The sequence below is a fragment of the Aquarana catesbeiana genome, linkage group LG01 (genome assembly GCF_042186555.1).
Source record: "Aquarana catesbeiana isolate 2022-GZ linkage group LG01, ASM4218655v1, whole genome shotgun sequence".
In the NCBI taxonomy this organism is placed as follows: Eukaryota; Metazoa; Chordata; class Amphibia; order Anura; family Ranidae; genus Aquarana; species Aquarana catesbeiana.
This window is the reverse complement of record NC_133324.1, coordinates 408454473-408478170: the sequence shown is the minus strand read 5'-3', so window position 1 is coordinate 408478170 and position 23698 is coordinate 408454473. Positions and strand designations below refer to the sequence as shown.

General features: G+C 42.8%; 1 protein-coding gene across 2 annotated transcripts in view; it reads right to left on the bottom strand.

Annotated features, from left to right (window-relative positions):
* Nucleotides 1–23698, bottom strand: part of KDM4C (lysine demethylase 4C) — an 852000-nt gene that overhangs the window by 188753 nt on the left and 639549 nt on the right. For both annotated transcript variants that reach the window (XM_073635205.1, XM_073635203.1), the window contains exon 17: nucleotides 268–376. In XM_073635205.1, the coding sequence (XP_073491306.1) occupies nucleotides 268–376 (109 nt within the window). The remainder of the gene's footprint in view (nucleotides 1–267; nucleotides 377–23698) is intronic.

Sequence of the window (23698 nt, the reverse complement as noted above, 5' to 3'; positions counted from 1 at the left end):
AAAAATATACATTTTAGATCTTTTCCCAGACAAAGTGCATGCTGTGTTGAAGGCGCTAAGGTATTGTGCAAAACGAAGCCATTCGACTCTTCAACTTTTTTTTTTTTTTTAATCACTGAAGTTTGCTAATAAAACAAAAAGTACATTTCCATTTTTTTCTATGAAGTTTCTAGTACTACTAAAGAAAGTTTTTCTTTTAAAGGGTAGTTAAGCTTAAAGCCTTACATTCAAGTGCAGACTTTAGCATGGAGAAATATGTATACTCACCAATTTTAACCTTTCAAGAGGAATTCTACTTGTGTCTATCTGTGATCTCTCCATCACGTTTTCAAACCTGACTTCTGGCACAGCTATTGCACACATTACATGTGCCCACCTACACAATTAAATAAACAAACATAATTGTAAGTGTTTATCCTCAACATATTCCAAAAAACTATAAATGTAAAATTAAACTGGAACCTCACCAATGCTACAATATTTCAGTTGGAATAAATGCTTGGCTGAGCTTTATCTGTTACTAAACATGAGCAAAACAAATTATAAAAAAGGACAGGCTGTGTATTTCTGATGTTTCCCATCTAAATGTGATTCTTTAATAGTTCAAACATATGTGTACAGGTTTGTTTGATTTGTGAAGAATCATGCAATTTATGAATACAGGCCTCAAACTTCATATTTTGAAGATATTTGGAAGGTTTACAGTTTGCCAGAAAGGATCGGATTTGCCTAGTTCCCCCATTTGCATGCTGCTTTATTAATCGTTATCTGTTGATCTGAATCTATGCGATAACATACACTGGATTTTTATATTTTTAACTCTAAATCTTGAATATCGTTTTACTGAAATTCAAAATGTTACAGCCCAGAATGGAATTATTGAGACACACTAATCATGACAGGTTGCCCATAGACTTAAGGGTAGTCGGATGAACATTTGTGTTGCATCATCTCTCAGGAAAGAAAGCAAGCAAGAGGATTCCCCACTGCAATATATATCTACCCAAAAGATTATAAAATTAAATACTGTGTCAGATAACAATGAGGGTAATCCAAAAGGTCCTTAACATGTCTTGCAGATGTCAACACTTCCTCAGGAGGATGGAGGCATTAGACAATCAATGTAAAACAGATATATACAAAAAGATCTTCTCAACACACATTTTCCATGCATCTCAACTTTCTACACATTGTCAAAAACACATAAGAATATGACACCCACCAGGTTGATCAATAGTGTCGGGTATAGGGTTCCTTGATGGAAAATGCTAGCCGTTATGTTGATTCTTTTCGAATGCCTCATGTTTTGAAGCTACCATCTTATGTCAGATACTATGGACTTAAACACAGAGGGGGTCCATGTCCCTCCTGAGCAGGATATTAGGACAGTAAGGTCCTCATGATTATATGGAGGCAACTTATTTAACTTTTGCATTTTAAACATTGATGCTTTTATCGTAGTTTATGAATATGATATTGAACTTTTTATATAAATTCTCATGTAAAGTTCAATTCCATTAGCGTCATTTTACAGATGTGGTACTCCATTTTTTGTGAAATCTACCAACCCCACACTAATTACTCACATCTTTATGGTGACAAGGCAAACAATAGTGCTGTCATGGAAAACACCACTTCTAAGTTTTGAAGAGGTTAAAAATCGGGTCCACAGAATGCTTATCACCGAGATATTGACGGCGATCCTGGGAGACAGGTACGACAAACTTTAACGGATTTGGCAACCCTGGTTAGACAATTTCCCTCCTTCTCAAATGACCTCCCGCTTCCTAGAACTGTGATGGTTCTATGCAGCACAGCCTAGAACCCCTGGGGTACCCGATCCTCGCAGCTCCACCTCCCTCTGTCCCCCTTCTTTTCTTTTCCTCTTTTTGCTGCCCATTTCTGCCTTCCTTCTCCCCCCTTCTTTTTGGTTGGGCTTTTGTAGGCTCTGGACGAGCAACGCAGGCCGTGGCCGACTAGTCCTCTTAACCCACCCCCCGCATCTTTTTTTTTTTGCCAGGTCTCTTGCTCAAATCTTCTATTTGGGTTATAGAATCGTTAGGATGCCAGTGGATTGGAAAGCACGATATTGACTAGATTGCCCTGGTGTTGTCTTTCTGGCATTTCTTGAGAATGTATGATTACTATATTACAAACAACTAATTAACTCTTATACATGTATTTTCTGCAAGATTTATCCATGTTATACTATGTTATTAGGCCATTGCCAACCTAGCCCTACATTTAGGAAGTTATATCTGTACACTGTGTATTGATACCTTATGTTTCTACTTCAATTATGTACTGCTTTTATATATTTTTATTGCAAAATTCAATAAATTTCAGTAAAAGAAGCTACAAACCCACCTAAGATTCTCAATATTCATGAGCCAAGGCAAAGAGGATACAGACAACATACTAGCAACTGGTATTCATTCCAAAGTCTCCAGGATAGGTGTTGGTAACCTCGACTCATGTACTAAGGCAGGCACACAACATGCCTTTTTCAATGGCACCTGCTGACCAGCCCACAGTTAGAGCCATTCCTCCTAGCAGAATGCCCTGAGACTGCAGCTGCCTATTGTTTGAAATTCACGGTCACTGGCAAAATTCAATTCTCTTGCTCACACAGTCATCCAGCTCCTCACCTAAGGACTGCATGCAGCCCTTGAGGTGAAGCTGATTTTCATGCTGAACATCAGGAATCCAGACACTTTGTAATATGAGCAGGCACCTCCTGGACTTATCTCTCTTATTTACATCTGACAGTTTAGAATAGTAGCTCCAGCAGTACACACTCTCTAAGCTTGGAGAGGAGATACATGGTCTTCTCCACATAGCAGTTCTGCCTGCCTCCCCACTCTGCTGTCTATTCACAGGAAGTGCATTGATACAGTGCAATGGTAAACCAATGATCTGAGGTCTGAAGGTGAATGCAATGGGGCTGACCTAAGGTCTGAAGGTTCATGCATTGGGGCAGGGCTAAGATCTGAAGATGCATGCATTGGGGCAGATCTGAGGGGTCTGAATATGCAGGAATTAGGGTGTATAGGGGGTCTGAAGGAAAAGGAAATGTCAGGTGCGATTGTGCACCAATCAGGGCTGATCTGAGGTTTAAAGAAGCAGGAAATGGGGTTGATCTTAGGTCTGAAGGTGCATGCATTGAGGCGGATATATATTTAAATATATTTTGTGGGTGTTTCCTGAAGCAGCACACCATAATACACTGCACCACACAGAACGGAACCACAGTTCACCAAGTGCATTGCAGTAACGTACTGAGTGAATTTTAAAATCTGTCACAGCTGAAATATGCAGTATGCCACCCTTTTCTGATCATAATGCTAGCTGCCATGCTTATCTTTTGATTACATTACTTTTGGACTCCGTGACCCAGAAAGAGAAGATGATCAGCAATGGCAGCCCATGTATCCCTCTCATAGCAAGGATCCTTTAAGCAATCCTTTCCATTAAGACCCTTTCCAGTTGTAAACTGTCTAAATATCTTCATAATGATCTTACTCACTGAAATTCCACATATCCTGCAACAAATACTGTTGTCTGCATCAGGTTCTATATTGTATTCAACAGACATACTGACTGTTGCAATGTTAATCTGGTAAGCAAATCTGAGAGAAACAGTTCAGGCAGAGAATAGTTAATATTTTCTGTGTGAACAGACTGGTGAGTGTAAGCTGAACAAGTGTTAAGCTGGTCATGCACCTTCTGAATTTTACCCGTTTCCTAGTGAATCAGCCAAAATTTGCTACATGGGTGCACACTCACCCAAAATCCTTTAATTAAAAAAAAAAAAAAATTGCAGGAGCCAAATGGTAAACACTGCTCGGGTAAGCATCAGTATCAGGTGTTGGCTGCCAGAATACAAAAACAACAACAGGAAATTTGTCAAACGGTGTTTGGTGTGGATGGAGGAATGTGCTTAATTCTTTGCATTCAGGCTGCAGGCTGAATGAAGAAAAAAAAATCTGTGTATGGCCAGCTGTAGTCTGTGTGTGGGCAGGCTGAAGGCCATGGCTGGACGTATGTCCGAATATATATATATTTTCTCATACTGAGATGGTTTTAGCGGGATCATAGTTGAGGCTACAACCATGATCTCAGTCTTTTTCAGCAGTTGATTATCTTTCATGTAAAAGTTATCTGAGCGAATATACAGCCACTTGATCACTTTTACAGGTGGCGGGAAGGGGGTCCTGGGACCGTTGCAACTGGTCACATTGGTATCTGTACACAGAGTGAAAGAAACGGATGTTGTTCATACCACTCCGACGTCAAAAACTGGAATGAGGAGGATTTTGTCACTTCTAGTTTCAGTTTATTTACCGCCTTTTACAGCAAGCGATCAACCCGATTTCAGTTTCATCCGCTGCTTTGGAAGTCAGAGGCGAGATATGGGGTCTGATAGACCCCATATCGATCTATAAAGAGGACCAGTCACAGTCCAGGCTATCACAAGAGATGCTGTTCATCCCTTGTGATACAAAAAATAAAAATTAAAAAAAATTAAAAAGGGAGAGTGTAAAAAAAAAAAAAAAATCACATGCAAAAGTGAACACACAGGTAGGTCCAGCATGCATATTGTGACAGACCTAGCCGGGAGAGAGACTTTTGGAGCCACTGTATGCTAGCCTCTTGCCGATCGATTGTGGGCCCTTGCATTTGGGGGAACGGTGCTCTTTGTGAGCTGTATGCCTGGGGACCCTTGAGGTGGTATTACTGTGGATTCGGGTCCTGGTCCCCCAGGACACACAGACTCTGGGGGACCCTGGATTTGCCATATTAGAAAGAGTGGCTGATTCATAATGTTGGGACAGATACTGTTAGGAGATGCTGATGTAAATTCCAGCACCTGTCTGTCTGTTGCCTGCTAGAATGTGTATTGTAAATAAGTCTCTAGTATGGGATCTAAGAGTCATTAGATCCCCATTGTTGTTTGTGTTAATTAACTCTGCTATTGTGTGAAGAAGAATCTATGTTGATTGTGTTTTCTGAACTACGAGACGGACAGTCTGGCCTAAAGGTCATGTCTGAGTCATCTAGGCTGTCTAAAGGGATTAGTTAATTAGCTCATGTTAATTAGGTTAATTAGGTTACAGCTGTATTGTTAGAGTAATATGAGCACCTCCTCTTTTATTGTATAAATAAGACTGTATTCCTGTCAATAAAGATGGTTTTCCTGTTTGAACTTACATACAGCCTGCCTGGTGTTTGTTCTGAGCTATCCCAACTGGGTTAGAACGGCACATAGCTGAAGTTCTAATCCCGGAGCATTGGATGACCGAACCATCAGACGTTGCAATCTGATTCAATAGCAGCAGAGGAGTGTCGGGAGAGTGGAACCGAGCGAGCAAGCGTCTTGTTACACATATGTAAACCGTGACCGCGCCACACGTGAGGTATCACCATGAATGTCAGTGCAAGAGCAATAATTTTAGGGTCAAACCTCCCGTGTATCTCTAAAATGGTAACCTACAAAGGTGTGTTGTCTATAGATAATTTAATGTACTGTAGTTTGTCGCCATTCCAAGCATCTATTCACTAGGAGTGAATATATAAATATAAACAATTTTTTATATTTTAACAAAAAAAAATGGGGAATATATTATTAAAGTCTATTTTTTCCCAAAAAAATGCATTTGAAAAATTGCTGTGTAAATATCATGTGACCCAAAAAAAAATGCACTACCCACCATTTTATTCTCCAGGGTCTCTGAAAAATATATAATGTTTGGGGGTTCTAAGTAATTTTCTAGCAAAAAAAAGGCCTATTTTTTAAAAGTATAAGATAAATGTCAGAATTGTCCTAGGGGACAAGTAGTTAAAAACTTTTTTTCTGGAACTGATCTGTATATGTGGCACAGAAGGGTTGAAATATTTAAATACCTTTGCGAACTAGAAAAACAATTTGTGAAAATCATCTCTTCCAAGACTGTGCCAAAACAACCTGCATGAACGTTAGGAGTAGACAGCTCATTATGGAACAAACTAAGAAAACATTAATTATTTTCAAAGCAGTTTTCTGGGGGGGGGGGGGGTTGGACAAAACTAGGAAGATTAAGTAATCAGGAGTTTCTCTATGACTAATGAAGGAAATACGCTGGAGTATGATAAGGTTCCCACAGACAGTGACAAAGGAGTTTCATTAGCTCTGATAAGTGCTAGACATAGAATGTCTCGGTAGAAATGTGTATATTTTGTGGCACACAATTAAAAAAGGAAAAAAAAAAAACTGTTTTGTAGAACTGTAAATAATTTGGACCGAAGCAAATAACTAGAATCAAAAGTTATAAAAACCTATGGCTCCACATACGGAGGTCAAATATCTGTCAGTCAGTAAAAGATGATCCGCAACGCCATACATGCTCTTCAATCTTTTCAAATTTATTAATACTCCATAAAAAGAGGTAGGTACAGCAGATGTCAGATAGAGAACATCTACATAGACACTGTATGAAGAGAAGGGTCCTTCTACTCACTGGTTACTTAAAGTACCAAAAGATTCAATCAGCATGATTTTCTATAATACTGATTTTACCAAAGTTACTAATTTGTAATCTCTTGCAATGGCAAAATCTTCAAAGCATAAATTAACCACTTCAGCCCCGGAAGGTTTCACCCCCTTAATGACCAGGCCATTTTTTGTGATACGGCAATGCGTTACTTTAACTGACAATTGCATGGTCGTGTGCCGCTGTACCCAAATAAAATGTATGTCTTTTTTTTCCCCCACAAATAGAGCTTTCGTTTGGTAGTATTTGATCACCTCTGCGGTTTTTATTTTTTACGCTACAAACAATATGTATTCTGCTACATATTTTTGGTAAAAAAAAAATCCCAATTAGCATATATTAATTGGTTTGCGCAAAAGTTATCGTGTCTACAAACTAAGGGATATTTTTACTTTTTATGTTTTTACTAGTAATGGCGGCGATCAGCGACTTTGAGCAGGACTGCAACATTGCGGCTGACAAATTGGACACTAAGTGACACTTATTGGGGACCAGTGACACTAATACGGTATTCAGTGCTAAAAAATGCACTGTCACTGTATAAATGACACTGGTAGGGAAGGGGTTAACATCAGGGGCAATCTAAGGGTTAAGTGTGCTCCTAGTGAGTGATTTCTAACTGTGTGGGGGATGGACTGACTGGAGGAAGAGACACACCTGTGTTCCTGATTAGCAAGAACACAAGATCTCTCTCCCTCTGTAACAGAACTATGGTCTGCCTTGTTTACATAGACAGACCGCTGTTCTGCCTCTACTACAAATGATCATTGGCTTCCGCTGTGTCCAATCACAGCGGGAGCGCACCCCCGGTGGCGTACTCATGCGCCCCAGAGCTCACAACAGAAAACAACGTACAGGTACACTGTTTCGTGCAGCCGGGCCGCCCTACTGCAGTAGTATATGTGCGGTGAGCAGTCCGGAAGCAGTTAAAGTACAACCAAAGGCAATTTTTTTTTTTTTTTTTACGTTTTGGATAGGTTGGAGAGGGATTAGAATACCGGTCAGGTTTTTATGACTATAAAAATAAAAAATTGCGCTCAAGTGCAAATAAACTCAATTAATAAAGAGACAGCAGCACTCACCAACACCCAGAAACCAGCGTAGCGACCTAAATCGTAAAAAAAAAAACTGCTTCAATGTGTTCAAAAAATGCTCAGATATATTTAAGATCAATGTATCATGTCAAATAGTGCTTATGGAAAACAATAATATTTCATATGTGAGCCAAATATTTAAAAAAGTCTCACAGGTCAATACATATTCACACAACATGTCCCATAAGTGTGAAACCATGTATATCTTTCAGTGTTGTAATAGTAATTCCAGTGTGCCTCCACCAGAGAAGTAATAAGGCAGCATACTGGTTTCCCATACCCTAATTCTATGGGAAGTCTTAAGCCCCATACACACGATAGGACTTTGTACAAACGTTCCCTTGGATTTTTGTACAAAGGGCGTTGGCCAGAAGTTTGTCTTGCATACAGACGACAGGACTTTTCCAGCCAACTTTCACCAAATCACGTGGTTTTTCAGCTCTTTACCACCACCCTTTGGTCAACTTCTGTATTGTTGTCTGATATTGTGTCAATCTCGCTACTTTTATTGGCGAGATTGACACCTTGCGAGCCGGGTTCACACTGGTGCGGGGATCCGACTTGGATCCCCGCCAATGCCAGGCACTGTGTTTGGTATGAATCTTGAGGGGGAACTCCACGCCAAATTTTAAATTTAGGTTCCCCTCCAGGAGCATACCAGGCCCTTAGATCTGGTATGGATTTTAAGGGGAACCCCCTACGCCGAAAAAACAGCGTGGGGGTCCCCCCAAAATCCATACCAGACCCTTATCCGAGCACGCAGCCCGGCCGGTCAGGAAAGGGGGTGGGGATGAGCGAGCCCCCCACCTTGAACCGTACCAGGCCACATGCTCTCAACATGGGGGGTGGGTGCTTTGGGGCAGGGGGGCGCCCTGCAGCCCGCCCACCCCAAAGCACCTTGTCCCCATGTTGATGAGGACAAGGGCCTCTTCCCAACAACCCTGGCTGTTGGTTGTCGGGGTCAGCAGATGGGGGGCTTATCGGAATCCAGGAGCCCCCTTTAATAAGGGGGCCCCCAGATCCCGGCCCCCCACTCAATGTGAATGAGTATGGGGTACATCGTACCCCTACCCACTCACCTAGGGAAAAAAAGCGTCAAAACAAAAAAACACACTACACACTTTTTAAAAGTAATTTATTAGGCAGCTCCAGGGGTCTTCTTCCAACTTCAGGGGTCTCTCACGCCTCTTCTCCCTCTCTCCGGTGTCGTCTCCGCGCTCTCTGGTTCTTCTTCGGTACCTTCTTCCTTCTGCCGGGCTCCTCCGCTATCTTCTGCTCTTTTGCCACTCTTTTGCTAGTGGAGGAGCCCAGACATCTGGATCGTCTTCTTCCCTCTTCTCTTCCAGGGATGTTGACACAACGCTCTCTCCGGCTGTAATGCTGTCTGTGCGCTTTGCTATGCCTTATATAGGCGGTGACCCCGCCCCCTATGACATCACAGTCCCGGGGCATGCTGGGACTGTGAGGTCATAAGGGGGCGTGGTCATAGGCAAACCTTCTAGTTCTGGTGACAACTCAAAGGGGAACTTTGGAGGGATTTCCTCTCACTTCTTGTTTTGGCTATGGGACAGAAAGTAAAGGGAAATCTCCACAATGGGACACAGATGACCAAAAAAAAAAAAACGGATGAAGCTATAACCCTTTCAAGCCAGCCATAGATGGATTGAACTTTGGCCATTTCAACACAGCAGAATTTGTATCAGTCTATGGGCAATCTGGTTGTACTGAAGTTGATCTATCAATTGACTCTAGTACAATCAGCCTGTTATTTTTCCTTTATCGTACATCACGGGATACAGAGCCATAGTAGTTACTATGTGGGTTATATAGGCCACCTTTAGGTGAAGGACACTGGCATACCCCAAGACAGGATGTTCACTCCCTATATAAGCCCTCCCATTACTGGGCGTACCTCAGTTTTTTCGCCAGTGTCTTAGGTGTTGGTCACGAGTAAAGATGTGCTATGCTGAGCTTCACTGGAGTAATCCTTTCCTGGGGCGAGCTATGCAGCCGGATCCATTGAAAGTGTCTTTTCAGGCCAAATTGAATGGTACCTGGACCTCGTGGCAGAAGAAACGAGGTTTAGCCCGTAACGCTTCTCTTTTTTGAGAGCTGGACCCTGGTTTTTTCAGCTATAAAGCGACCTGGCGAGGTGCTATATGGGTCCAAGGGAGTGGAACCCCCGATAAAAAGGGGCCCCAGTCCTTGAATGTTTTGGTTTTACCACATAATCCCTGCAGCGGGATAAGGTAAGTGGAAATTCCTAAGGAATTTTACATTTTCTTATGGATTTTCTCTTTTAAAAGTAAATGTTGTCATGCCTAAAGTCACCACTGGGGGCTGTATAGTGCACGTACCTTGATCATGCTTTTCCATATCTCGCTCTGTGCCAGCAGAAGCTGCAGGCATCCTCTGGCTAAGCAGTCCCAGGCCTTCGGTAAGATTTTGGAGGGGGGATTTTTTTCTAAAAACACCCCCCACCTGGGCAGAAGCTCTTCCCCTCTCCCGAGATAGGCAGAGAGCGCCCAGAACGATCGGCAGAGGCCGCTCCGATCTTTCACTGCCTCAGCATGGCAGTTCATCTCCTCTCCACCTCTCCACCCCCCCCTCCACACACACACACACGCCGATCCCATCGAATCGGAGGCCCGCTCACGCATGGGAAACTGTCTTTTTTTTTAAAAGAGGAGGGCGCGGTAGGAAGACGGAGGGGGCGTGGCTTAGCGCGGTATTGACGTGCATCAACGTCCACTGCATGGGTGCATAATAAAAAGCTCCATTTGCAGACTGTAGGCTGACGGAAGGACATAAGAGCAGATGGGGGCATGTAAGTGGTGACACAGGCATTCCCTAGGCACATTGGCTGAGCATTAATAGCAGTGGCAGTTGCTGGACTATTTGCTCAAGCAGTGGGTGCATTTTCTTCTGGCAGTAACTCTGCCTTTGTGCATCGGATTATGGTCAGAAGGGGAGGTGGAAACACCCCAAAAAAGGACCCAAAAGTATCTCCCTCAGGCTCTAAGGACCCTAGTCTCATCTCTACAATGTCATCCTCCCCTGAGAGATTTGGGGTGGCTGAGCAGGGTGAGCCATCGGGGCCATCAAGTGTTGCAACTGTTTCCAACATTGCAGTCCCTGTCTATATTACTGAGGAGGTTTTTTCCTCAGCTTTGGTGGGATTGGAAGAAAGGTTAGCAGCTTTAATCGCATCTTCCCAGAGTGGGAGAAAAAGCTACAGGTCCCTTTCTACTATCCAGGACCCTCAAACAGAGGAACTGGGGGTCGGGAGAAGATGAATTCCCTTCAGGGGACCGTGAAGAGGCTGATGACTCCCCTTCTGAGGGGTCGATTGCGGAAGGACCTCCTTTAGCTTCACAATCTGAAAGATTGCTGGTGCAATCTCTTACTGAAATGGTCTGCTCCACATTTATGTTACCCTTAACTGAGTCGGTAAGCCCACTTCTTGTTTGGGTTCGCTAAAGCCTCCTCAAGCTTTGCATGCCTTTCCTGTCCATTCATTGCTGGAGCAGCTTTTGTATTCTGAGTGGGATCACCCAGATAAGCATTTAAAAAATTCTCAGTACTTTATCCCATGGAGGAAAAATTCACTAAAAAGTGGAAGATACCAGCAATTGACGCTGCTATATCCTCTGTGAATAAAGGTTTGACTTGTCCGGTAGACAATGCTCAAATGCTTAGTGATCCAACTGATAAGAAATTGGAATTCCTGTTAAAAAACGCATTTTCTTTGCCAGGTTCAGTGACTCAAACTGCGGTGACAGCAATTGGTGTATGTCAATCCTTTAAAGACCAGTTTAAACAGGTGCTCAAGGTTATCCCTGATCAGCAGGCCCAGGATTTAGCCGAGCTACCAGGGGCTTTGTGTTTTGCAATTGACACTATGAGAGATTCTATTGCTCAGGCCTCGCGCTTGGGCTGGTGCCGTAGAATCCTATGGTTGAAAAATTGGTCAGCCAAAGCACCATGCAAAAAACTCCTGGCTAGTTTTCCTTTCTGCGGTGAATGGCTGTTTGGGGATGTTTTGGATAAATACATCCAAAAAATTTCTAGTGGAAAAAGTACCCTTTTGCCAGTTAAGTAAAGGAGTAAACGTATTTCATTTAAACAAGCTCCTTTACCAAAAAAGGATAAAAATTTGCTACACCCTGAATCTTATAGACCAATTTCGCTATTATCTACAGACGTTAAAATTCTTGCGAAGATACTTGCAACTAGACTAAATAAGGTTATTAACCACTTTTGGAACGCCGCACACCGATGTACGTCCAAACTTTGAAGGGGGATATCGTTGTTATGCCAGCAGCTAGCTGCCATAACCCCGGTATCCCCATTTTCGTGCGGCGGACGGCTTTCTGATAAAAGTGGTCCCTGCAGCGGATTCGCCCCGTGATCACTTTTAAGCGGTGGCGGGAGAGGGGCCCCCCTCCCACCGCTTAGGGGTGCCCTCCGCCGCTTACCGGAGTCGTCGGTAGTGACGGAGGCGATCGCGTCCTTCTCTGTGCTATGCCTGGAGAGGAGTGAGGCTAAGATGGCGCCCACTCGTCTCCATGACACTGCTGGGCGGAAGCGACGTTAAAAAAATCACTTCCGCCCACAGCTCTTAAAGGCCCATTTTTTTTTAAATGACAATTTTTTTTTTATTATTGCATTTTAGTGTAAATATGAGATCTGAGGTTTTTTTGACCCCAGATCTCATATTTAATAGGCCCTGTCATGCCTTTTTTTCTATTACAAGGGATGTTTACATTCCTTGTAATAGGAATAAAAGTGACACAATTTTTTTTTTTTAAACAGTGTAAAAATAAATAATAAAAAAATTTTTTTTTTTTTTTAAAAAACCTCGTCCCGACAAGCTCGCGCGCAGAAGCGAACGCATACGCGAGTAGCGCCCGCATATGAAAACGGTGGTCAAACCACACATGTGAGGTATTGCCGTGACCGGTAGAGCGAGAGCAATAATTCTAGCCCTAGACCTCCTCTGTAATGCAAAACATGCAACCTGTAGAATGTTTTAAACGTCGCCTATGGAGATCTTTGAGGGTAAAAGTTTGACGCCATTCCACGAGCGGGCGCACTTTTGAAGCGTGACATGTTGGGTATCAATTTACTTGGAGTAACATATTTCACAATATAAAAAAAAAATTGGGCTAACTTTAATGTTGTCTTATTTTTTTATTCAAATAAGTGAATTTTTACCAAAAAAAGTGCGCTTATAAGACCGCTGCGCAAATACGGTGGAAAAAAAAGTATTGCAACAAGCGCCATTTTATTCTCTAAACATATATAATGTTTGGGGTTCTAAGTAATTTTCTAGCAAAAAAAACCTGCTTTAAACATGTAAACACCTAAAATCCAAAACGAGGCTGGTCCTTAAGTGGTTAACAGCATTATTCATCCAGATCAGGTAGGATTTATGTCCAACAAATCAACTGCATTTAATATCAGACGTGCATATTTAAATATGCAGGTTCCGGCCCCGGGCCATTCAAACCGTGCTTTCTTAGCACTAGACGCAATCAAGGCCTTTGATTGTGTCGAATGGCCATATTTGTGGGCCATTCTCGATCAATTTGGGCTTGGCTCTGGTTTTTGTAAGTGGGTCCGGTTGCGATACACTGCTCCGGGGGCATCGGTTAGGATGAATGGCTTTCAATCTCTTAGTTTCAGACTTTTCCGGGGCACTAGGCAGGGGTGTCCGCTGTCTCCCCTGCTTTTTGCCCTGGCCATAGAGCCTTTGGCATGTCTTATATGGGCCTCTCCTGATGTTACTGGTTTGATTAGGGGAGACCTGGAAGAAAAGATATTACTATATGCGGATGATCTTCTCTTTTTCATGTCTAAGGTCTGTTTATCCCTGCCGGTAGTAATAGAACACGTTAAAGAGTTTGGAAGGCTTTACGGTCTAGGTATAAACTGGGGGAAATCTATATAGATGCCTTTAGACCCCCTTCCAGATCCACTACCACCTATACTTTCTAATTTTAAGGTTGTATCATCTATAAAATACTTGGGTATAACTATGTCGGACTCAACACAGTCATATATTGTAGATAATATATTTCCATTACTTATCAGATTTCAAAATCAGAGTAAAACCTGGACTAAGCTCTCTTTATCGCTAATAGGTCGTATCAATTTAATAAAAATGATATGGATGCCTCAGCTTCTCTATTTTTTTACATAATGCCCCGATTTGGATACCTATCCGGATAAATCCTTTGAAGATCTGAGGGCAGAGTTCTCTGTAGAATCAAACTGTTTTTACCAATTCCTTCAATAAGACATGCTCTACATGCCCAGTCTTCTGCTAAGATATTTTCCCCCTCTATCCCTGTCTTAGATAAAATAGTACGGGCAGGGTCAACAAAACGTCTTACCTCGGTTACTTATAGGGTACTGTCAGATGGGTATCTATTGAACTTCCCCATCCGTTCTCGGGTTGGCTGGGAGAAAGATTTTGGTCCCATCTCTGAGGAGATTTGGGACGATGTCCTCCGGTCCCAGTGCAGGGTGTCTCTTTCTCCATCACACAGACAGACTCAGATTTTTATTCTCCATATGGTCTATAGAACTCCGCAGTTTCTCTGTGCAATTGGACTGAAATCTGAGCCAGCCTGTGCTAGATGCGGTAACACAGGTACATTAATACATCTTTTGTGGCAATGTCCAAAACTTCAAAGATACTGGGTGGAGGTGATTGGTACCTTAAATAGGGTATTGGATATTAATATTCCGGTTGAACCGCTTATAAGTATATTGGGTTACTGTGACACCTCTATCTACACCTGCCCTACTGGTAATACTATAAGGCGCGCACTTTTTGTTGCCCGTAGACAGATTGCTCTCAACCACTTGCCACCCAGACCAATTCTGACATTTCTCTCCTACATGTAAAAATCATCATTTTTTTGCTAGAAAATTACATAGAACCCCCAAACATTATATATTTTTTTTATCAAAGACCCTAGAGAATACAATGGTGGTTATTGCAACTTTTTATCTCGCACGGTATTTGCGCAGCAATTTTTCAATGGCTTTTTTTTTGGAAAAAAAACAGTTTTGTGCTTTAAAAAAAACAGTAAAGTTAGCCCAATGTTTTTGCATATTGTGAAAGATGAAGTTACACTGAGTAAATAGATACCTATCATGTCACACTTCAAAATTTCACGCGCTCGTGGAATGGCGCCAAACTACTTAAAAATCCCCATAGGCGACGCTTGAAATTTTTTTACTGGTTACATCTTTTGAGTTATAGAGGAGGTCTAGGGACAAAATTATTGCTCTCGCTCCAACGTTCGTGTTGATACCTCACATGTATGGTTTGAACATCGTTTTCATATGTGGGCGGGACTTACGTATGTATTTGCTTCTGCATGCGAGCACACGGGGACAGGGGCGCTTTAAAATATTTTTTTTATTGTTAATTATACTTTCTTTTTTTTATTTTGACACTTTTTTGAAAAAAAAAATTTTTTTTGATCATTTTTATTCCTATTACAAGGAATGTAAACATCCCTTGGAATAGGACATGACAGGTCCTCTTTATAGTGAGATATGGGGTCAATATGACCCCACATCTCACCACTAGGCTGGGAAGCCTGAAATAAAAAAAAATAAACAGATCACCGCTTCCCAGCCGAAGTGGCGCCGTTTTTTTGAATGCAGAGGTCGGGCTTGACGTCATAACATCGCGCCCGGCCTCCGATCATCATAGAGACTCTGGCGACCATCTTGTCCACCGGAAATCTCTATGATCAATATCCGGGGCTGGCGGATCCTGTGTCTGACTCACCGATCATAGCGGTGAGCCGTTAGAAGCACCGGAGGGCGGCGGAACAGCCGCTATGATCGTTCTTATGGTGTAGGGAATTGCCAGCTGAAAACGGCAATATCTGAATGTCTGTAGCTACAGGCATCATTCAGATATCCCCGCTCAAAGTCAGTCACGTCATATGACGGCGGGCGGGAGGAGGTTAAGTGGACCTCTCCACATCCACTGACTGTGTCCGATTGGATTGTAGATCTCAATAGGATCATTCTTTTTGAAAAGCATATATATTCGAAAGGAACTCCCTGAATAAGTTTGATGTTATCTGGTCTAGATGGCTTCAATCTATCATGTCAACCAATGTGTACTGTGTACTTTGTAATGCTGGATATTGTTATTCCTTTTTTTGTGTGTGTCATATATACTTCGAGGGGGGGGGGGGGTTTGGCGGAGCTTGTTGAAGGGAAGGGGTTTGGGGTTTAAATTTTTTTTTTCTGGGGGGGGGGGGTTTGGTTTGGTGTGATTCCTATTTTTGTGGTTTTGTCTGTACTGTGTCAATATCGTTTTCATATAAAATAATAAAAAGGATTCGATAAAAAAAAAAAAAAAAAAAAAAAAACAACAAGCTCCTTCTCCAGTGCCAGGGGCATTAGCCTCCAGGCAGTCACGACGGCCTCCGCCGTCAGGTTCAAGAGGTAAACCTCAGAGTCAACCCCAGGGAAAAAAGTCCTGCGGAAGGAAACCTACAAAACAAAATACTAAAGCCTCCTCATGAAGGGGCGCCCCTGCTCGCTCGAGTGGGGGGAAGACTTCTGCAGTTCTCAAGGGTCTGACAGGAAGAGTTCCCAAGGATCCAGAGAAAAAGAAGTCTCTATTTCAAGCATTGGACCGTCTTTTGTCTCAAAAAATGATCATGGTGGTCCCCATGGAAGAGCAGGGGTTATACAAACATTTTCACGGTGCCAAAAACAAATGGAGATGTCAGACCCATTCTAGATTATAGCTTACCTAGAGGATCTGCTCTTGATAGACCAGTCGGTAGCCCACTTAGACCAAAGTATGGTCACCACAGTCAACTATCTGGAATACCTAGGTTGGATTCTCAACCTAGAGAAATCTTCCTTAAAACCATCAAGGAGATTAGAATACTTGGGTCTGATCATAGATACAGCCCAGAAAAGGGTATTCTTGCCCCAGGCAAAGATCAGTGCCATAAAGGAACTGATTTAGGTGGTCAAAGCAAAGAAGAATCCTTCTATTCAGCTTTGCATGAGGTTGTAGGGAAAGATGGTGGCTTCATTTGAGGCCGTTCCTTACGCTCAGTTTCATTCGAGACTGCTGCAAAACAGTATCCTATCGGCTTGGAACAAGAAGGTCCAAGCTCTAGATTTCCCAATGCGTCGGTCTCCAAAGGTGCGCGGGAGCCGCAGTTGGTGGTTGATAACCAAAAATCTGCAGAAGGGAAAATCCTTCCTACCAGTTACCTGGAAGATAGTAACAACAGATGCCAGCCTTTCGAGTTTGGGAGCAGTCCTGGAAGAGGCGACTGTCCAAGGGAAATGGTCCAGAACAGAAAGGACCTTGCCCATTAACATTCTAGAGATTCGGATTATTAATCATCAAGGGGGCACAAGAAGTCGTGCGGCCCAGAGAGAGGTGAATCATATCCTAATTTGGGCAGAAAACAATGTACCTTGCCTATCGGTAGTCTTCATTCCAGGAATAGAAAATTGGCAGGCGGACTACTTGGGTCACCAGCAGTTGTTCCCGGGAGAATAGGCCCTTCACTTTGTGTCAAGAACAAATGATCTGCTAGCATGCGGAATGGATGTCTTGGTGGTCCCGTGGGATCAGTTTTCACTGATTTATGCATTCCCTATTATTCTGCTGCTTCCAAGACTTCTTTGCAGGATCAAGCAGGAAGGGAAGTCGGTGATTCTTGTGGCCCAGAAGATCTTGTTATGCAGAGGTCATAAAGATGGCGGTAGGGGACCCATGGACCCTACCACCACGTCCAGACCTACTCTCGCAAGGTCCGGTATTCCATCCTAGCTTACAAATGCTAAATTTAATGGTTTGGCTATGGAGACCCACATTCTGAAGAAGTGTGGGCTGTCAGGTTCAGTGGTATCTACCTCGATTAATGCAAGGAAGCCGGCCTCTAGAGTCATATATTCTAGAGTCTGGAAGGCATATGTTTCCTGGTGTGAATCCAGGGGGTTGGCATCCCAGAAAGTATGTCATAGGAAGAATCCTTGCCTTTCTGCAAATGGGGTTAGAGAGGAAGCTGGCCTTGACTACTATCAAAGGCCAGGTCTCGGCTTTATCGGTATTGTTTCAACAACCGCTTGCTTTGCATTCTTTGGGCCGTAGATTTATACAGGGGGAAACGCGGATTAATCCACCAGTTAGGTCACCCCTGAACCCTTGGGACTTGAATTTAGTTTTGTTGGCATTACAGAAACAGACTTTTGAGCTGATACGACATATCCCCTTGGTCCTTTTGACAAGGAAGCTAGTTTTTCTGGTAGCCATATAGTCTGCAAGAAGGGTATCAGAGTTGGCTGCTCTTTCTTGAAAAGAGCCATATTTAATTATTCACAAGGATAGGGTAGTATTGCGTCCTCATCCTTTCTACTGAAGGTAGTGTCAGGTTTTCATCTAAACCAGCATATTGTTCTACCTTCGTTTTTTTCCAGAACCCTGTTCTACGGAAGAAAAGTCGCTACATTCTCTTGATGTGGTGAGAGCAGTCAAAGTCTACTTGAAGGCGACTGCTCAGATTCGAAAAATGGATGTTTTGTTTGTGTTGCCTGAAGGTCCTAAAAGAGGACAGGCAGCATCTAAATCTATTATTTCTAAGTGGATTTGGCAAGTAATTGTTCAAGCATATGGTTTGAAGAAGATTCCACCTTTTCAAATCAAAGTGCACTCCACCAGGGCTGTTAGTGCTTCATGGGCAGTGCATCACCAAGCCTCCATGGCTCAAATCTGCAACTTGGTCTTCAGTTCATACATTTACCAGATTCAATGAGGTGGATGTGAAAAGGCATGATATTGCCATTGGGTGCAGTGTGCTGCAGGCAGCAGTATTGGTCCTCAGGTCTGATGGTGCCTCACTTTTGTTTGCGTCTCCCTCCCCTCAGATACTATGTGGGATGTCCCAGAGCAATGCTAACTACTATGGCTCTGTGTCCCGTGATGTAGGATAAAGAAAATATGATTTTTATAGCAGCTTACCTGTAAAATCCTTTTCTTGGAGTACATCACGGGACACAGGTCCCTCCCCTATTTTGATACACGTATATTGCTTTGCTATAAAAACTGAGGTACTCCCAGTAATGGGAGGGATTATATAGGGAGTGAACTTCCTGTCTTAGGGTGTGCCAGTGTCCATCACCTAAAGGTGGCCTATATAACCCACATAGTAACTACTATGGCTCTGTGTCCCGTGATGTATTCCAAGAAAAGAATTTCACAGGTAAGCTGTTATAAAAATCCTATTTTTTTCTTTCGCTCACTGCCAGTGGCTATAGCCATGGTTGGACAAGAGAAAACTGCATAATATATGGCCTACCTTAGTCTTCCAAAGTTATATAAAAAAAAAAATTTCCCTTCAGTTCTACTTTAAATTAAAATAAATAAAAACATTAAACATTTTGTTATTAACTAAATCCCCAGTTCTAGCAGATAGTTTAAAAGAAATATATAACAAAAGGAGGAATTTTGACTTACCTGTAAATTTCATATCTAGGCCTAACACCAAAAAGAGTCTAACAGGCCAATAGGCCTAACTTCCTTGTGCCACTGCAAGAACCTTGCAGATGGAACCCGTTTTTGCAGAAGAATGGATGTCCACCTAGTAAAACTTTTAAAGGTAAGAACAGAGAACTAGGTGGTGGCCTTACAAAGCTGGGCCACAGAGATTTGGTGCCGGAATGCCAAGTAAACATACAGCAGTTTTTCTAGAGTGTATGATCTAGTGATCAGCAAAGCTGGATGGTGGACCTTGAAACAGGATGTCACTTGCTAGGTCAGCTCTCACTACGTCCAGGCAATGAAAAGCAATAGGTTTAATGGGTACTTTAGGTGGGACAGAGTGCTGTAAGGGGTCCTGATCAGAGATATGTCTTCAATGAAGGTTTCTGACAAGAGAGAGCGAAGCCAGAGGTTTTTGAAAGAGAATGGACAAGACTGAAACCTGTCCTTTCAGGCTAAGTTCTAGTCGAGTCCTACTTGCAGGAAGGCCAGAATGTGAGGCACAGAATAATCTCTGGGATTGAAATGCCTGTGTTCATACCAAGCAAAAAAGGATCTTCAGGTACGATAATAGATCTGTTTAAGACCTGGGCTTCAACAGTCATGCTCTTAAAAGCTAGTGACCAAGAACCAGTATGAAATAGAGGGCCCTGAGTAAGAAAATCTGGCCAATCGGGGAGAAGGCAGGGGTCAACTCCTAGTAATCTGAATAGGTCTGTGTACCAGGTTTTACAGAGCAAGTTCAGTGCAATGGGAATTTCTTGCATCTTCTCTTGCTCTATTTTGTGCAACAGAGAAGGTCGAATGTGCACTGTAGAGAAGGCATAGATTAGACTGTGCTGAGACCAGGGGATTATCAAGGCACGTGAGGCCAGTGCTAGGGGATTCTTGGTGCTGAACACAAACAGAGGTAGCTTGTTTTTGAATCTGGGAGTCAGAATATCTACATCCAGCGTCCCCTTGTTCTGGCATTAGGTGGAGGATGTCAGGGTGAAGGGCTAACTGCCCCTGATCCAAGAGGCATTAATCACTTTCTAGTTTTCTACTCCTGGGATGTGGACTGCAGAGATCGCTGGACAGGGAGAGTCTCTGTCCATGACATGATCTGGCTTTCTTCCTTCAAAGTTGCCTGGGTCCTGTTGCCTCCTTTGTGGCTGATGTGGCATTGTCTGATTGCACCCTGATTGAGTGGCCTTGCAGAAGGAGGGTCCAGTGTTCCAGAGCCATCCTCCTTGCTCTAAGCTTCGGGTTGTTGATGGGGAGCTTGGTTTAAATGGATGACCATGTTCTCTGAAATGTAAGGGACTGGAACATGCCTCCCCAACCTGAAAGGCTGGCATTTGTTGTTGTTACTTTTAAGTGATATGGAAGGAAAGATTTCCCTATTGATAAAGCTGGGCTGGGAACTGACAAAGCTAGGGAATTCCTTCCTTGGCTGGACAGGAGCATGGGCAGTTTAAGAGAAGCATGCAAGTGAGCAAGAAGTTGTACTGGATGTCTTGACTAAAATTGGGTAAATGAAACAGCCTTGAAGAACGGTTGTCCTGAGGCCATTGGGCCTAGAACTCTCATGGAGCATGCTCCAAAAAAGCTGATTTTTGGAAGCAAATCACCTAACCAAAAGTCTGGAGCTTCTAATTCGTCCTATGGACATTTGTAGATAGCTGGAAAAATATAAGTCCTTCAGGAAAAGGTAATCTAGATCAATGTTTCTCGACTCCAGTCCTCAAGTACCCACCAACAGGTCATGTTTTCAGGATTACCATTATTTTGCACAGGTGATTTGATCAGTTTCACTGCCTTAGTGATTACCACAGCTGTTTCATCTGAGGGAAATCCTGAAAACATGACCTGTTGGTGGTACTCGAGAACTGGAGTTGAGAAACATTGATCTATAAAACTTGTGACCTGGATGTCCTGAGTTCAGGGCAAAAAGAGGTCCTGGGGCCTTTGTGAAAACTCCAGTAACAGGATAGTCAAAACACTTTACATAGACCTAGAAATGATTGTCTTCCACTGCAAAGTGCAGAAAATGCTGATGAGGTGAATACATTGGAATATACAGACAGCCATTTCGGAGGTTTACAGATGCCAGATATTCCCCTAATCTCAGAGAGGCAATAACTGATACTGTGGATTCCATTCACAAAATTTGAAGGTATTTGTTGGGGGATTTGAGGTCCAAAATAGAACAAATACCACCGTTGGGCTTTACTACCGCGAGCAGGTTTGAATAAAATAATTTGAACCTGAATCTGTCTTGTGGGGGCACAACCACTACCTGGGCAAGAGGTGATTTAGGGCATTCTGCAAATCTCTCTGCCCTTGGGCAGATTTGATTGATTTGAGAGAAGAAAGGAGGACTAAACGTAGGTTTTGAAAATGAGGCCTGGGTGGAGTGATTAGGTGCTCTGCGTCTGAAGCAGTAGTGACTCCAGGTGAAAAAGAAGTCCTCCTTCAAAAAAGACAAATGTGTGAAGCACCTTTTACAGGCAGCTTCAGCTGTCCAGACTTTGAGCCACAAGATTCTCCACATATGAATGGAAATTAGAGCCATTCTGATCATTTGCTTTGGTACTTGATCTAGGTTATCCACACAAAAGATGTAAGAAAGATAGGGGGCGCTAGATACCATAATAATCAAGTGCTCTAAATAAATATATCTCCTGCATTACCACGGAAATGGAAATGTAAGAAAGCTAGGGGGCGCTAGATACCATACTATTCAAGTGCTCTAAATAAATATATCTCCTGCATTACCAAAAAAATGAAAATCATAATAATGACAAATCATAATTAGATTACACATTGAAGTGCCCACAATAGTGAAAAAAATATATATAGTGATTGATTGTCCACATAAAAAAGTGATAGAAGTAGTTGAAATGATATCTTTCAATATTATCCCAATCTTGTTGCTGAAAACAAAAGGTTTTCCATCACCAAAGAAAAAATAAGAAAGGAAAAACACCTCAAAGTAGTAGATATCTGCTTACCAGATACCAATGACTCCTTTAGTTAAAAAGAGAGTCACTAGCGCTTGTGCAGGGTTGTGCCTGCTCACATGGATGGCCGGACTGTGGTTGGTATTATAGGCATGGATCGTTCCCGTCAATTATAGGCATGGATCGTTCCACACAAAAGAGCAAGGCAGAAGGTAAAAGATGCAATTGCTCAGGTAAGGCATGATTTTGGTAAGGCACGATCTTGGAATACAGGATTGTGTTAATTATCCATTCCTAGTCTAGTTGACTGCAGATTGACGGACAAATTGCAGCAATATCTGGTTCTGCATGTGCAAAGACAGCCTTTAAACGCTTCTTAAATTTCCTATCTGCAGAATCTTTGAATGAAGGAACATTGTAAGGGGATCTATTGTTGCTGGGAGGGATCTACTGTCGAGGGAGAGATCTACGGATGCTGGCTGCTGGGAGATCAATTGTTGCTGGCAGGGGATTTGACTGCTTTTCTTGTTTTCATTAACACATTCCATACAAAATACTTAGGACCACAAAATGATACTTGGTTCTGTATTCTCTAAAAAGGGCGGTACTGGGAGGTGGTTAGGGAGTGAAACCAAGGGACAGTGCCGGAGGTGGGTAGGAGGTGGAGACAAGGGGTGACTCAGAATAGGGAATACCTACACCTGTTCTCTCAGAAAAAAAAATCCCTGACTAGGACTATGGACTGTATGGCTTTATTTTGCTGAAGAAAGCTGTTTTTGCTGGTTTTTAAGCAGCCAATAAAGACAATTTACTTTTACAAACAGCTGACTGCTGATCTCTCAACTTAAGGTGTGTAGGAGCCTGGAGGTGAAAAATCTTCTGCAGATCCTCTTTTTTTTTCTTCCATGTCCAGTTCCTCTATCCTGGCATTTTGGAATCCAACTTGGGTAGAGGCAGTGGAGCCAGAAAAGAGACAAGGCAATTTAAAGCCCTAGCCAGGGGTGGTTGTATTAAAGCTTTTAGATGTTTGAGAAATTGTGACATAGTTGCACAAAAAACTGCCTTTATAAGGAATACGTGTTGCATGCCTGAAATGGAAACTGAAACCGAATGAAGGGACCATGTACCTGTACGCAATTTTTTTCTTTGGCTCTGGGGCACGCCCGCTGCCAGAGCCCCGCTCCCGCTGTAATTGGACAAAGCGGGAGCGGCGGACATTGTGTAAACCCGCCGATTATTCGGAGAGAGGCAGAAAGGCAATCTGCCTATGTAAACAAGGCAGATCGCCGTTCTGCTAGTAAGAAAGACAGAGATCTTGTGTTTTTGCTAAGCAGGAACACGGATCTCTGTCTTTCTTCAGTTAAACCATCCCTCACACAGTAAGAAAGCACTAGAAAAAGAAAATGCAGCTCCAGGTGAGTGATGGAACCAGGTAGGCTGGGGATTGGACTTCTCCCAGGGGTGCTAGCCTCGGCTCGCCGGCTGTGCAATATGGATAAAAGCAATGGATGGCTGCACACTGAGGTAGTGATGAATCTCTTTATTGTTAAATTCGTAACATGAATAACACCACAGGACAGG